This window comes from Fusarium graminearum, chromosome 2 (genome assembly GCF_000240135.3).
Source record: "Fusarium graminearum PH-1 chromosome 2, whole genome shotgun sequence".
In the NCBI taxonomy this organism is placed as follows: Eukaryota; Fungi; Ascomycota; class Sordariomycetes; order Hypocreales; family Nectriaceae; genus Fusarium; species Fusarium graminearum.
Window position 1 is genome coordinate 2030132 of NC_026475.1, and position 16514 is coordinate 2046645.

The following is a 16514-nucleotide window of genomic DNA, read 5'->3' on the forward strand; positions in this document are numbered from 1 at the left end:
CAAGTCGGCAAGTACATGGCCAAGTAACAAGTCCCAGCGAATATCCGCAACCAGCATCGGGAGAGCTCTCGGAGTCCCTTTCCCTTTTGATTCATGGCCGGGTTGGGTTTGCCTTGGCTGAGGCACAGGGATTGAATGAATGTCTTTGATATCGTCGGTACAATGAAACGTTCATCATGACGAGGGTGAAAGGAACACCCGCGATTACAGACTGGGGTAGTAAAAGTGACCGAAGCTCAGCCGCTATGCATTGCGTTTACAACAACCAGGCGACAAGAGAATAGGATACCCGTGGCAATTTGACCACGCCAGCAGATTAGAAACCCGAACTCAACTGCTATCGTCCAACGACATGAGTCGCTGTTGTGTATAAGTCATATTGATTGCGAAAGCAAACACCCGGCACCCGCTCACCCGCACTTTCCCGTCGGGATCCGTGCATCGCATCGCGGGGGAAGTTTGGGGAAATGCTGTCAACTAAACTGCAGGATGCGGATGTCACAAGCACCCAGCTAAAACGCAAGTCTGCCGCACCTCGGAGTGTATCCGTTTGTATGGATTCCGGAACGAATCGAACCCGACAGGATTGGACCTGCACCAACCGGGCGGAGACGGATGACTGTGCAATGCTGATGACGCGGAAAAGTCGACGATGCTAATGGATGAACGGAGGCCTGTCTCAGCCACCCGTCCAGCTCACTGGAGCACTGCAGAATGTCAGCGTTCAGTCACAGCTGGTTCTGCTCTGCACAGTTGACAATGTCGACCGTGCAATTTTGCTATCAGACCCAGTGTCCGTCTGAGCTTCAAATTAACGATGAAGCACCGTATAGTCCCCGAATAATTAAGCCAAGATAGGCAGTCCGTCAGGAAAACGAGAGGCGAGGCTACAAATAGCATCGGCGAATCTCTAGAGCCAAGACTACTCAGCCTGGAAGGCCCAATAGCTACCCCTGGATCAGCGGTCTGCAGACAAGTGCGCTTGTCATGGTACGTAGCAGTTGGTGCTTAATTTGGCTTGGGGGACACCCTGGACCAATGATTTGCAGGGTCCACGAGGGTCTTGAAGAGCTATCCTCAGACGATGCAACTTGTTGGTCAGTCATGTCTGTCTGCGTACATACGCCTTCTCGAAATTCCACAACACACAAGAAGAGAAAGCCCAGCGGCTAAAGATAGTCCGGTATGCCTGTAGGGGAATAGGTGCTAGTGAATAAGCTGGGGCACTGGGGCTTTGTGGATAAAAGGATCCAGGATATTTGTAGTTAGAGAGAGCTTCTGACAGTCTGGGCCTTGATCAGAATGCGTCGCGTGAACCCTAGACAAGGGGCATCAGAAGTATGATGATGTTGTTGCCTGCGCGAGAATGGAGTCGGCGACCGTGAAGTGGGAATCAGCGTATCAAATGGCAAGCGAAGAAAGTATATGCAATACATAGGTAGCAATAGCAAGGAGAATTATTAAACGAGAAAGTCTATATCGTGTGCACAGGGAAGTAAATTAATAACACTCTGCCCGCTTCAGCAAGGTCGCTTGCTGGTCGGTAATTGAACTGGCCGGTTTTCAAATTGCTGCATTGCAGAAGCAGAGCCGCGGCGTTACTGTTCCCGCTAAGGGTGCAACCAAGACTTCATCCAGAATTTGCAGAAATTTAAGACAAGATTGTGAATGTATGTAGGCGAGAACATCGAACACGCCCTATCAAATGAGCTGGAGTATAGTTTGATGCAGGAAGATGTTGATAGGTGGAGCTGCAGCGGTTTAATGCCCATCCCCATTCATCACTCAGCCTGAGTTAAAACAGTGTTTGCGTACAGTGTGCGACGGGTTCACCACAGCGGAGCGGCACAGACAGACAGGCTCCTGTCTTGACGTCCGTCATACTTCCATTCTTTATGGGGATTTGTATAACGGACCTGATTCAGTTGTCGCTGATGAAGTTGCTGTATTGACTTACTCAGCTTACCACGATCAGTTATTTACCAGGAGTCTACCAACAGCAGTAAGCATTGCGGGTTTCCGAACTGATTCCGACCCCAACTATGTATTAGTTAGTCTCCTGTGCTGTTATTACTACATACTACATATGCTCCATCCCCATCCCTGGAGATACCTGCTAGGTACTCGCTTGTCCTCCTGCACGACTCAAACTGATGGATGGATCGTCCCGAAGATGCTCCGCCGATAAGGTACTGCATAACGTAAAACTTTTCTTTTTCCGCTTTTGATGACCTTCATCAATCTGTTAGACTAGGTCGCTACTAGTCAACCTGGTCAAATCGTACCCGTTTAAGATTGAGTCAACCAATAGCTGTGAACCTTGTTTGACTTGCTTGCCTGCCTGTCTGTCCTGCCGCGATCCTCACTGACGAATGCCAACTCCGTGCCCTACCCCCCAGTCTAAAAACCCCAGCCAACGGCCACTAAACGAGACAGGCGGACGGCCTGTGTGAGATATGAAGATGTCAGTCAGTTTGCGAATGTACTGTACCGTCTGACCAGGTACAGGGCAAGGCACCGCCTGCAGGCGTCGATACCTGCACGAGAGGTTCCCAAAATACAGCCGATATCCGGCTGCATAAGACGCCATCTAGCCGTCAGATTTGGAAGCCGAGTAGCAGCAGAAGTGGACGGAAATGTTGAATGCTACCGTCGCGTCGACTCTTATGACCGATCACTATCCCATTATTGTTGACTGCCCCGTGTTTCTGTTGTGTTCGTCTCAAGTTGACTCGACTTGCCTTGACTCGAGGGAGACTTGGAGCGATAGACTAGAAATTACGAAAACACAATTCCTGATGAACGAGTTGTGGCTGATTTTTGATGCCGAAATGTTGAGACTAGGATGTCAAGCCAAACCAGTCAGCGTCGCTGAATCCGTACAGCCCCGAATTGTCCCATAAAGTTAAGCATGGATATTCTGATCGTCCCTCCGTCCCGTTATGCCAGTCAACCTAATTTACCCGCGGGCAGCATCTATGTATCTTACGGTAGGCAATTCCGAATGGAGCAACCATTTCAATTACATTTTGCCAAACATCGCCGATACTGTTTTCTGCGTTGTCGAGCAAGGCAGGTACGGTAAACTCAACCTGCCCTACAGAGCGCTCAGGTAGGGCACCTTCCTGTCCGTCTACCCATGCCCAATGGCGATACGATGCGATGCGTGCGGCTCCTCCTTCTCACTTCGTGCCCTTCGCGCTCCTCCACCGTAATCTGTCTCGCTCCAATCTTCCCCATTCATCGTGATCCATCCACTATAATTCATGGACAAATCCCACAAGCTCCACAATCCCCCAAGCTCACTCGCTCGACCTAAAATTATCAATCAACCGGCGAGTGGCTTATATCGACGGCCACAATTTACACGGTCGACGACTGTCGATCTCCCTAGACATATACGTACTGTGCAATAAAACAACTACATAGTACAGCTCTTTGTGAGCCCCAGTCGCAGGAACCGATGACCTGCCAACCTTTGTATCACAATTGAACCCTTGATAGCAACGGCAAGAGAACGCTATTCCGAACTCGGTCTTTATCCCACTCTTCACTGACCATGCCACGGACCACCGAGGGTGACGATGCCCTCTCAAGCTCGTCATGGTCGCTTCAGAACCCTTGTCCCCCATCCTAGCCCACGCTTTCCACCCCGGTGCCCCAGCCCGGTCACCTTGCTGCTTGCGCCATCGTCCCACACTGTACAGCCGAGTATCCTCGATCGCGTCCGTGTCCGCGACCTAACTACCCTCCACGTCTGGCCTGGTCTTGCTGGGTTAATATTCAAGACAAGGATATTGGACCATGGGGCCTGGGGGCCGTAGGCACAAAGCAACAGACCAGAGCAAGCGAGTGGGCAGGCAAACGGAATTATAACCAGCGAGAAAGCAAGAATTCGATTCGATAATACGTGCGGGAATCAATTCGGCGCAACATTAGGATCAAGGGGATCATGACCGAGCAAGGGACCAAAGGATCAAAGGGTGCCATGCTACTATTCACAGACATATCACATTGTGGTGCATGTTGTGCTGCTTTGCACACCACGCCTCGCTGCTGCTGATACTGCTGCTGATGGTGTTTGTGTCCTTCATCAACGTATCCGTTGTCAAAGCCATAAGACAAGCCCTCCTGCTAGAGTTTTTGTTTGTCTCTTGCTTTCACTTCTTTCTGCAGTTCCTGAATACAGCTCCCGCTGTGTTTTTTTCGGTGTATTCCCCAGGGAGCTCGCTCACAAGTGAAGTGTGCTCTCTCTTTTTTTTCTTAAACAGTTGGTGTCGGCCGCCGACGTCACCACAGCTACAGTCGCAGGTCCGACGAACAAGACAACGCAAAACGAGAACGCTCCGACCATCCGGGCCGACATCTCCACCTACAACGTCTCCAGCAAGGCGGCTTGGCTTGGCCTTGGTTGTCGATGTCCTTGACTTGTCTAGCTGGCTCTGTAGCTGAAGGCGCCAAACCCGCTTGTGCATCAGAAGAAACCCCGGTCCTGCCGCCGACCTCGTCCGCCCATCCATTTCAGGTATTCCTGCGGCGCACTCCCTCTGGCCCTCCCTCCCACACCCACCCAACCACATCTCTCGCACACCCAGGGCCCAGGGTTACAGTAGCGATCCAACCCGACCACAAGCTAGGTCTAGGTACCGTACCGTACACTTCTGGAGGAGACCCCAAGACACCCCAAGGGAAAATTTACCCACCCACCGGTTGGTAGCATCTCCACTCCTGTTCCTCTCACATCAATTGGCTTTATCAACTTGCCCTCGAAAACTTTTATTGTCCTCTGTTCCCTCGTTCCTTGTCTGGATTTATTTTCCAGCCTCTTCCAGCTTTGCTCAAGCTTCGCCGCGATATGTTCCTGTAGCTGTCCGGTTTACCAAAGCTCTTTCGGCCCATTTTCCCCAACTTCAAGTCCACTTGACTTAGCGCGGAAGTGCTTTTTGCGGGACACTTACACACAAGCCTTCAACATCGGTGCCGATACAAACCCACCATATTCTCCCTCCACCTTGTCCAAACCAAGCGTATTCGACTGGGACTTGTTCACTTTGAGACCTACATATCAGGCCTTTGCCAGGAATCAACTGCTGTCAGCATAAAGCATCTCGTCTTCCAGCTCACGAGTCGACTACATCTTAGACCAGTTCGCACCCCCCACCAAAATGATAATTGATGGAGAAAAGTATGCCTGCGAGGCCTGCGTCCGCGGCCATCGTGTGAGCAACTGTCAACATTCTGGTACGTCTATTACATGTTGAACACCCAAGTTCGTCATCCGAGCCACTGCTTACCACTTGCAACCTCCAGACCGTCCACTTCAACATATCAACAAGAAGGGTCGACCAGTTTCCCAATGCGCGCACTGTCGCGCCATGCGCAAGTCTCGCTCTGCCCATGTCAAGTGTGACTGTGGTGAGAAGACGAGCAAATGTGCCCATTTGCAGCCAACCGTTGAAGGGCACACTGGTGAGCATCCTCTAGCCTCGAGCTGTCCTAGACCTCGAGGCGCTCGATATGAGTCTCATTTTCTAAACCTTTCGCAGAGACGTGCTGCTGCAACCATGGCGGTCACTGCAGTTGCTCGCACAAGAACGAGCCTGCTCTTGACACCGTTCCCGAGTCCGACTCGGAGCGCGAGTCTCTGACCATGAGCATCTCTGGTCGCCCAAAGCCTCCTGGTCGACGACGACGAGCCAACACAGTTCACTCGGACGGTGTTCTGACTTTCGACCAGCATGGCAACCATAAGCCTGCTCATAGAAGCAACCGAGCTTCACAGAAATGCGGCCCATACCAGCTCAACAGAGTGAACTCTGCTCACAGCACCAGCAGCCTAGTCGCCGACAGCATGCTTCAAAAGAGCTCGCGGGACCCTCCCAGCAGCCGAGCGCGTGCTGCTACTAACCGAGAACGTCGAGTCAAGTCGGAAACCACTTCACCACTCATGAGCGGTGCTAGCAGCTTCCAAAACTTGAACGCCAACCTTCCTCCTCTGGATCTGTCGGGCATTGAGTATCCTCCCTACATGGCCAACAGCACATTCGATCTATTCGGCTCTGGCTTCAACTCGGAGACGGATGCTCCCATGTACAGCGCCGGCCTAAGTGCAGCCTCAGTCGACTGGAGCCATTACGACCTCTCGGAGATGAAGGGCGACAGTTTCACACCATCAAGCTACAGCCAGGCTGGTACCCAAAGTTTCAACGGTCTATTTGACTTTGGAAGCGGCTCGGAGCATCTGCCCCACCTCGCCAACACTACGTCGACGTCGGGCGAGGTTTCTGAGGTCGAGGACTTTCTCCCCGGCGGAGATGACGACTACCACGGCCTGGATGGTTTTAGCCGCGCCGACAGCTTCATTCGACCGAGCGGCAGCGTGATGGCTAATTCGGCCGATCTAACCACGATCGATTACGATAGCTTCTATAAGGGAGCCGATGCTGGCCCAATGGCTGGAGCTGGTCTGTCAATGGTTGAGGATGACCCTGCATTCTGGATGCCCAACTACAACGAGGGCATTGCGACAATGGACGAGAGCCCCGACCCTCTCGGCCCTGCTTCTATGCCCAGCTTTTGGGGCATGTGAAGATCGATTGAGGTTTCGAATATCCTGGCGTACATAATACCCATTCAGTTTTTTATTTTCTAGTCATTAGGGCCACGCACCGGCAGGCGTTGGAAAATACCACACGGGATGAAGCCATGGGAGATATGGCTTCTTTTTTTACTCATTTTGCGCGAACAGCGGCAACATACATATACGTTTCATGTAGAGCGGACTTACGCTCACCACCATTCGCAAAGCAGACTCAGTTGCATGATGTCTGTCTTTCCGATGGTGATTATGATGATGACAGAACGACGTTTTCATCCAAAAGGTGTCTAGACAGTTGGGGATATTGATGAGCATGCTTTTTTTCTCACAATCAACTGGGAGGAACAAGAGATATAGAACAGGCGCAGCTGGCTTTTTGAATTATACAAGACTACAGATCAAGGATGCATAAGATCGTGTTTGCATTCAAGCAAAGAGCAGTGCAATTGGTTTGGTGAATTAGCTTTGCGGAAAAGAGTTGTGGAGGCAGAATCGAGCTGGAAGCAACAGTTGACGAAACATATCACAAGCCATGATGACACTCTGGTGCCTCGCATGTTTCGCCAATATGTACACAATTTTATCCGCAAGGGGAATTTGCAAGTTGAAGGACGCGGCCAGGATGAGGATTCACGATTCTATACTTGGTTGTCAGGCATTTATGCTGTGTCTTTCGACACAATTATTGCACATCGTTCATATATCTTGCTCGATGTTTCCTGCTCCTTATATCAAGCCAAGTACGAAAAAGAGTACTTGGCGAAGATTTGTCACAACGCAATAGACTTCATGACTGGGACCTCGACCAACCGAGTCGAGGTCCATGGGCCAACACCAAACTCTGTTCCTTTTGCATATGCCATGAGTGATTGTGTGTGTGTTGACATGGATTTGAGAAAAGCTGACAACTCTGCAAACATAGTTGGCATCAGCTGTTGCTGCTTCGTCTGACGATCTCTGTCACCAGTCTCATAGCAGCACGTCGGACGTACGGAAATGAGATGGGTCGACGTGTCCAAGTACGAGTGGGATGGAATACGTGGGAGGACATATTCATTATCTTGGCTCGATGACAGTCCAACAGCAATGACAATTATCCGGGCATGGATTCAGAAACAACCGGCGTTTCTTTCATATTAACTAACATCACCTTTTTTTTTTAAAGTAGTACAAACACGCGACGCTATAATGATGGCCACTCTTCCCCGACTTTGGACCCCATATCATTGCCTGCCCGCTGTCCCCCGGATCCTTGGAGTCATGGGGAAAGGATGTGACACTTGTACCAGGACATGGTAACGATGGCCAACTACATAAACGTAATGGGTTTTCCCTAGGTATGCTAATGATTCTCCCCCCTTGAAGAATATTGATAAACGCCCTTTGACAGGTCGTTCGGTTCGGACCATCATCACGATGGATGTCGTGGATGGCTCCACCACGTCTAACAGATTCTTCAGCATACATGCATGCAATGCTGTCTATCTTTGCTTTGTTTAGGCTCGGAGATGCATAACCTTTGCTTTTTCTCTGCTGTGCATACATCCATCGCTCTTTACACTGGTCCCGGCCCGGCATGGGAAGGCATCAGATCAGTAATGCAGGGCCTGGCCTGGTCTATTTTCTACCCTGACATGCAGTTGGGGGGGGCGTATATCAAGCGTAGAAGGCTTCTGTGCGGCTTCTCAACACGGACGGTTCAGTTCAGGTACGCGTACGTAGGTGTCTTTCCAAGCTTGTAGTTAGAGAGAAAAAAATGTTCATCTAGCACACTAGTAGAAGCCGTTCCCATACTAATCGTCCATCGTCTTTTAACTACCGACTGACCGACAGATTCACAGACCAAACACACCAATCAATCCTGACCTAAACTATCTTTCTAGCTAATATCCAAGCTAGTCAAAGCTGAAAAGGCTTTTATTCGATAAGACCAAGTTACGTAAACCCAAACCCATCATTACTCGTAGCCATCTCCCGATCCTCGGAGGCAGAAGTAGGTAGTAGACGACGACGTGTCGATCAGGCACAGCTTGTAATATGCACAATTTGACTTTTTTTTTTTTACCAACACTAAAAATCAGACAGACAGTAGCTTAAGTTATGAACAAACTCTGTTTGAAGCCATTTTCTGCAGGTGAAATTGAATTCTCGGTTACAAAACCGTTTGATAGGATAGAATAGTCTTATTATATACATACCAAGTGAGCGTATCCATGCATAATAGCATCTCAACAAAACTAGACGCCATCTCAAGGTGCGAGATTTGGCATCTATCATTCTTCATCATCAATCCCCATTTTCATGAAACCCCACTTTAACAAGTGTCAAACCGGAAATACTACTAGTACAAGTTTTACTCTCCAAAACAACCCAAGCACAGGCCTTCCTGTCATATTGCGGCCCTCTTTACATCACCTTCCCATTGTTGGTTTACATTTTGTCAAGGCCTACTAGGCCAATTCCAGATATCCCAGTGCCAACGATGGACCAAAAGCAATGTCATCACCTCCTTCGTGGGCCGTGGCCAGGTCTGCCAGATGCTGAAGCCCCTGGCTCGCAGTTGCTTCCACTGAAGAAGTTGGCCGCAATTTGTCCGTGAGCTTCTCACGAACACCATCCCATGCTGTGGCAGGTTTGTCTACAATGTCCTTGATCAGCTGTGTCGCTTCTTCTCGCGATCGGTCCAGCTTGACCAGCTTTGCTAGAGACATGGAAACGAGCGACACAAAGTGGCTGATGAGCGGGCTACGCAGATAGTCGTTCGCCGAGAGAAGATTAATGAGCTCCTTAGTGGCCCATATCGTCTCTGATGGAGTAGCTCCTGGGGTAAGAAGTATTACTATGAGCCTGCAGTGCCAGTACGCCATGTGGACCATTGGGTGCGATGCTGGTTCGATGTGCGCGGGTAAGTCTTCTCTGTAATCCTCGATGTAATCCGCGAGGATCGAAGCCTCATGTTGCTCGGTTGTTGATGCTCCGGGCTGCAAGGTTGAAATGACATGCCAGAGGCGAACGAGCAACTTCGAAAGTCCTGGAAACTGGTTAGTGATTGCTCATGATCAAGGGGGCTGGTCTGTCACTTACGAACGAGGTAGAAGCACACCTCTCCTAGGATGTTTTCTAGACCAGGAGGAGCTACTACACTGCGGTCGGGTATGAGATACGGCTTTCCTGTACCAGTAGCATACCAGCGGTCCATCAAAATCAATGACCACCATATCTGCACAGATAGCGCGTCATCCGAATCAGACTCTATAATCGACTCCATGGGAGTGTACCTCCATAGTCTCATTGAACCGGCAAGGCCGATCGCGCGTACCAGTAGGAAAGGGAAGCTGGGCAACGAACGCAAGTCAGCATCAATAGCAAGCAGCAGTAAGCTTTGTACATGAACGATATTGGCTGCTCGTGTAGAAGTACTCTTCTCGTCGCTCTCCCGTTCAAAGAGGAGCCAGTTTGCAAGTTTCGTATCGCCGCCAGATCCCACGACAGCAGACAGTGCATTCGCAAACGCATTCTGAAGAGACACGGGGCATTGAGCGAGCAGTTCCTGCATCCGCTCCTTGGTACTGGGCAGTACCGGATAGACAGGCTGAAAGCTGGACAAATAACTAAAGGGTGGTTAGCTATAGAAAACACAGTATGTCAAAAAAGTCACTAACGTGTGCAGCATGCTTTCATCAATGTCTACACCTTCGTGAGCATCGGGCATAGAAACATCCATAGGGGCGACAGGCGGCTTGACAGGCGCGCTTTCAGGCTTGAGGAGGGGTGCAGGTTGCGGTGCCAAAGAGCTGTTGTCGTAGGATGTGTATGCTTCAGATGTTCCTGGGGAAGCTTGAATCCTATGCTCAGATCCCCACGGCGTCTGTCGTGAAGGTGTAGCAAATTCGTTTGTCGAAATGCTAGAGAATGGTCGTTTGCGGGCAGAGTCCTCGCCTTGACTCTGTCGTGGCCTATCGGTGACAAAGAGTCGATCGATGTCGTCCTGGCTGAGGCCTCCATCCGATTCAAGCTTGTTCTCAATGCTGTGGATACGGTCTGCGAGTTCTTTAATGTAACTGCGAAAAGTCAGTTAATTGAGTTTACTGATGATAACAAAACATACGTACCCCTTACTAGGTCCTCGTTTCTGAGGTACACGGCTGAACAAACATCTGATAGAGGACCTAGCACAGCTAGAGCAGGGAGCATCGCCAGTGTCGGTCTGAGCGTCACACTTGATCTTCTTCCTTCGGCATTCATCGCATGCTCTCGAAACCTTTGACCTCTTTCTTGGAGGAATGCTGTTGTCGATTGGATATTGAGGGGCCATAGGTGGTGGTCCTACGGGGACAGACATGGCATGCGATACCATAGGGTCACTCGTAGGGGTGTCATGAACATACGATGGGGTTTGTTGCTGGTCAGGTTCAGGATGGGGCATGATGCTTCGTAGATTGGGGTCCTCGACATTCATGTTGGGGTCTGTGGCAGGCATCATCGGTGTTCCTGCCAGTCCTTGGCCCAGCTGTGCTGCCAATTGAAGTTCCTCTAGGTTGGCGGGACGAGAAACGTGCTGCTGGGAAGCTTCTGGTTCCGGGTGCTGAAGTTCACTTTGATCATGCTCCTGAACTTGTACATGTTGGACTTGTTCGGGGACTTGATGTTCGGACTGCTCGTGGTGTTGCTCGTGATGCGATTCGATACCATCGATCCTCTCTTGGTGTTCCTGTGCGCCTTCCCGGCCGGCAGTGTTGTAGAACGGACCGGCTTCCATGGCCTCGACTCCTGGCGAAGGATATGTTATATTAGAGCCATCGGTGTCTGGCTCCATTTTTGTGGCCATGATTTATGTCGATTTGAGTATGCAAATAGCACAGTCGATTGGCACTTGCGGGGTATTAAATCGTCACTCAAGACGGCAGCATGCGCCTGGTACTAGGCAATTGGCGCAATGCTTCAATAATTATAGTTTTGATACGCGATATACACGCGTTCCACCGAGTTGAAGCCTGCGCGACGCGCGACGATGTCTATGGACGAAGGCATTGTTAGCAGCAGTTTGACACGATGGCGACGAGAGGTCAATGTGAAGCTGGCAACAAGCGCGGCAACAAGATTGCGTTCGTGCTGTAAGATGGGGAAACTATGTCTTGGTCATGACGACTTACACGACTTCTTGTTCTGGGATCTCGGAACTGAATAAATGCGACGCCTCGACGGAAGAGGAAGAACTCGGCCCCGATGACTTGCAAACAGGCGCCTTTGTGTGGGTGTGTTTTTGACAAGATCACGGAGAAGGAAGAATTTTTCGGAGGGGGACGGGAAATGCTCGGCCTGAGTTGTGTGTGGCTTAGTCAGCTGGTTACCCTAAAGCCAATGTTGAAGGTTTTGGCGGCAACCTGTCAGAGTTCGACAATACAGTTTACAGTATGAGTGAATATTTCTTCTATTTACATGTTAATTAACTAATCTATTTTGTAATCTATCTACGAGTACTATCATCGTTTGATTACCTATGTTTTTGCGTAGTGTTGTGCATTATTTGCTTTCTTTGTTGGACACTGTCAATTCGTGCCTTTCATACGTGCTTTATAAACAAATCAACAGCCATGTGAGATCTCTGGAAGATAAAACATCACATTGAATACTTTGAGATAAAATGGCGAACTAGATTAAAATTACTCCATCATAGTGATAGTACTCAATTCGATAAATTCTCGTACTTCTTGGCTGCAAACTGTTACATATGAGAGTCGATTACTCAGTTAATGGTTTTGCTGGCGACTTCTAAACAAGGACCAACATGCCCAGAAACAATGCCCCTATCATTCATTAAGTTGGGAAGTATTGATCAAGTCACCTTAGGAAATAAAATAAGAAGCCAGGTGTTCATATTGTGCATAGACATACGAATGCAGGAGGTAACTCTTGAACAAACTTGGCAAGCTGAAGACTTGCATATGTAGGCCAATGGCCAAGCAAGCTTCACACTGCAGATACAACATAAAATATCAAGGATTGTATAGGCTGTTCAAGGTCTTCTGGCCCATTTGCTGCACCGCAAACCTGTCTTAGTTGCATGGGAATGCCCCTCTCTGCTAGGCCCTCTTTCTTCTGTATACATATATTGTAGGGTGTCACCACAACCTTGATCAAGGACTCATACGGGGAATAAGAAAGATGCAACTTCAAGATAAGGTTCAAGATCAAATGTTTAATATCAAGAAACTAAATGTAAAATACCCCTGACACCTGAAAATTGGGGGTCAAACAAATATCGAACTGCCTATCTTTGTCTAGCGTACCTGACAACACGTCGATATGCACCAGAACCGTGGGATGTTGACGGTCTTGGATGGAGAACAGTTCCAAGGATAGAAATAGTAAAAGTGGTCGGTTCTGCAGATCAACTGAAACATTAACAGGGGGTTTGATGCTCAGATGACACCTTACAGTGGCCGACAGAAGACGTGCAATTTCCCGCCTATGAATTCCCTGCTGAAGATTGCAATGATCTTGATCTCCAGGTCATTACCCACATGCCTGCTACAGAGTGCCTGTTGGTTGTCGAAATCCGAAATGCTTATCGCCCAAGCCTCAGCCCTGTCGGCAATTGAGTTTGTTTAATCGGGTCGGACAGAGGGAGAAATCATTCGTGATGGCTACAGCGTATGGCGCGGCTATCCGGAGCTATAAAACGAGGCGGAAGCATGGGCTTGAGGCTTGGTCGAGATTGTGCCTTGTGCTCTGTGCGCACAGTTGGTGATGCTCCGGACGATGATTGAAGGAAACTCTTTGCCTAGGGCCACGGTGTGTTTGATGGCAAATTCCATTGTTATTCGGAGTGACCGGGTATATGATTGTTTCCCCAGGTTTCGATTCCTTTGTCCAAGAGCGAGGACAAAGCTCTGCCTGATCAATCTCTTTTGACCGTATACGCAATCCGAATTTTGTTGATCGCTTTATGCACCAAATTATCCCTGCCCCTGTTAAGCTGCAGCTGTAAATTAATTACTGTAAGGATGTTTCTGGGGAGGAATGCAAGCACTAGAACTGGTAATATCGTGGATGAGACCTAGGCTTTGGTCATGTATGTATCTGCACTTTCTTGGCTCTCAACACATAGACACCTATTTCTGTCCTTACTGTCAAGCTTTCTCAATTGTTCCGTTCGGGTTTCTAGACCCTGTCACCCACTCGGCACAACCGGGACGTTGAGGCTGTCTCAGCAATCCCTGACAGCCGCCGCTTCTGCGAATGGATACATATTTCCCGCCGTGGAGACTAGCGGGTAATGAATAACTTAGTCCAAGTACCTGGTCTCTTCAGCAGCTTCTGGGCGAAGGGAAACACATGTGTAACGACCAACCGACTAGTTCGAGTATTAATGTTTGCTTCTTTCTGTTGGCTTGAATTCAAAGAGGCGACACTATTAGAGCCAATAGGATAATACAGAACCGTCTGACAACTCTTAGAAAAAATGACAACTGAGGCTAGAAGGGTTGTCTGGTGTGTGACATGTGTTTTGCTTTTGTTCCTTCGACCGTTGTCATATTTGACAAGTGTATTGTTGAAGAAGAATGGACGACGGATTGCATTAGACTGTGAGCAATTAAATTGCCAACGAATAAAATCGCCGTTTCTGCTATTAAAAGTCCACTTGCACAAGCCATCAATCATTCAATAAACTGACAAGGCCGTTAAGTTAAAAAAGTTGGTCCGAGTGAGAGGCCGGAGGCGTTGAGAGCATGGAGACTTTAGTCGTTGAACCAGACCCAGCCGGGGTAAGGACATACGAGTGGGTATCGTCAGCCCAGCCAGTGTCGATGCCCAGGCATGGATGCTATTAGAGCGAGCGCTGGAGTAAACAGAATTGGATGTGGTTGCAACGGGAGCGGCAGTCATAGCGACCTAGACACAAGGGGAAATAAACCCCTGAAATGGGATGGGAATGAATGGTCACCTACCGCTACCTCATTTCGCTGGCGATTCTAGAAGCTAGGAAATCCTGCTCACTCTGAGATCAACGAGTCTGCAGATACCTAGTTCCAAGCATGAGCATGAATTCCATGGAAGAATGTTCTATTGATGTTTATCTCTCAATTAGCTTGTCTTTTAGTTGCCTTCTAGCCTTCTAGGCTTCTTTTAAGCACTGTCCCTCATTTGTTCTATGCTTAAGACTGTGAGGAAACCGCCCTAATTCTCCCTATATCCGCGCCCATAAAAAAAAGAGGACCCATACCTCGATCCTGCTCACTGACCTGCCGGACCGTACAGGAGGTAGCACTCCAGTAAAGGTACTACGTAGTATGTCAGGTATCCTTGTCATTTGTCTCACGAACCAGAGCTTATTAGTCGATTCGGCGAGTTATCAACACGGCAAAAGTCCCCTTGCCCTGTCTTGTCTGCTTCTAAGGTTTGCATCGCATCCACTCTCTTTTCTCTTGTCTCAGGGTCTTTCTTTTACTTTTGCTTTTGCTTTTCATCTCCATTCTCCTCCTTCTCTCTTTAAGCCCCTCCTCCTCCTTTCCCCCTTCCCTGTTGAAACGCCCTTGCCAGCAACACTGTTATGGCATCATCGACTGCTTGTCTCCTGCCTTAAGGGAAGGGTCGTTCTCACACACTTTCAACATTGGGTTTCTCAACTTGTTCCTCACTCACTCACGCATCACACGACCTTTATTACAGTTTCAATGACGCTTGCAAAATAACCTTTTCTGTTGTACTGCAACCGCCGATCTACGTTTGAGTCCTTCCCACAACGACTAAACGCTTAATTTCCTCATCCCACCATGTTGTTAAGTATGGACGTTATGAAAGTGCGAGACTGGACATATCTCGAGGATCCTCCACAGGACATTGGACCAGCTCGACATCTACTCGAGTTCTACAGCAAAATCCCATTCAATGACTTGGATGGTCACATACGCCGGGTTGTAAGTTCACACAACCCTACTTTCCATTATTTCTGGTTCAGCAACTGACCTGAATTTCTGTAGCGAGAGAAGGCCTGGTGCGTCTCACAGTATCCTTGCGTTGGACGATGGAAATTCCTATATATCCCAGACCCCAAGGACCCTCGCTATCAACAGGCCCTGTTCCGCCTCAACGTCGCCGGCTCTAGGGATGTCCTTCTCGATCTCGGGTGTGGTGTCGGACAAGTGATCCGACAATTCCGCGCGGATGGGGTCGACGGCGCTCAACTCATCGGTACTGATCTGCAGTCCAAGTTTATCGACATTGGCTATGACTTGTTCCAAGATCGACATCAACTAGGCGCTTCTTTTGTCGCCGGCGATATGCTGGACCCCGAGGACAAGCAGATGGCTTCTTTACGCGGCAAGATCACCATGGTCCATGCAGGTAGCTTCTTCCATCTTTTCAACTGGATCCAGCAACTTTATATCGGCAAACGCGTTGTCGAATTCCTGAAGCCAGGTACCAGAAACGCAATCATTTATGGCCGCCAAGTCGGCACCAACCACCCGGGACCGACCTCGACAAGCACTCGATCTGCTTACTTGCACGACCAAGCGAGCTTCCAACGACTATGGGACGAGGTTGGTGATCTGACCAAGACGCGATGGCAGGTCCAGGTCGAACCGACAGGAGAGCCTGTATCCAAAGTGCCTGGCTTCAACAGCCATGCATTTCCAGTCAACTTCACTGTCTACCAGGTATCATGAGACATGAGTGAGGCGCATCATGGTCCCGCCCCATTTCTCCATATTACTCAACAACTCGACCCTATCGCGAAGCTTGTACCCAGCCAAGCGACTTTTCTCCTTTGGGTTGGTCAACGTATCCCCCAAACTAGCGCTGGTGCGTTTGGCATCATAACGACTCAGATTCACCACCAATATCACAAGATAGTGAGAAACAGCTATTGGATTTTCTTGGTCTCGCCCGCAGTTATCCCTTCATTCATTCT

General features: G+C 49.2%; 4 protein-coding genes across 4 annotated transcripts; 3 read left to right on the top strand and 1 right to left on the bottom strand.

The window, feature by feature from the left end:
- The first annotated feature begins 635 nt into the window (after positions 1-635).
- FGSG_13374 (uncharacterized protein) lies at positions 636-1361 on the top strand. Its single transcript, XM_011322081.1, has one exon. It carries the CDS (start codon positions 663-665, stop codon positions 801-803), a length of 141 nt encoding a protein of 46 aa, XP_011320383.1. The 5' UTR covers positions 636-662; the 3' UTR covers positions 804-1361.
- A 3455-nt stretch (positions 1362-4816) lies between these two features.
- Positions 4817-8124, top strand: FGSG_08393 (uncharacterized protein). The gene is made up of 3 exons (XM_011322082.1): positions 4817-5241; positions 5311-5469; positions 5547-8124. Exons 1-3 carry the CDS (start codon positions 5166-5168, stop codon positions 6587-6589), a joined length of 1278 nt encoding a protein of 425 aa, XP_011320384.1. The 5' UTR covers positions 4817-5165; the 3' UTR covers positions 6590-8124.
- A 924-nt stretch (positions 8125-9048) lies between these two features.
- Positions 9049-11426, bottom strand: FGSG_08392 (uncharacterized protein; the record flags this gene model as incomplete). Its single annotated transcript, XM_011322083.1, has 4 exons — positions 9049-9629; positions 9683-10209; positions 10261-10659; positions 10711-11426. The coding sequence occupies 4 exons, from the start codon at positions 11424-11426 to the stop codon at positions 9049-9051; spliced, it is 2223 nt and encodes a 740-aa protein (XP_011320385.1).
- A 3949-nt stretch (positions 11427-15375) lies between these two features.
- On the top strand, positions 15376-16269 carry FGSG_08391 (uncharacterized protein; the record flags this gene model as incomplete). The annotated part of the gene is made up of 2 exons (XM_011322084.1): positions 15376-15519; positions 15583-16269. The coding sequence occupies 2 exons, from the start codon at positions 15376-15378 to the stop codon at positions 16267-16269; spliced, it is 831 nt and encodes a 276-aa protein (XP_011320386.1).
- Positions 16270-16514: the final 245 nt, after the last annotated feature.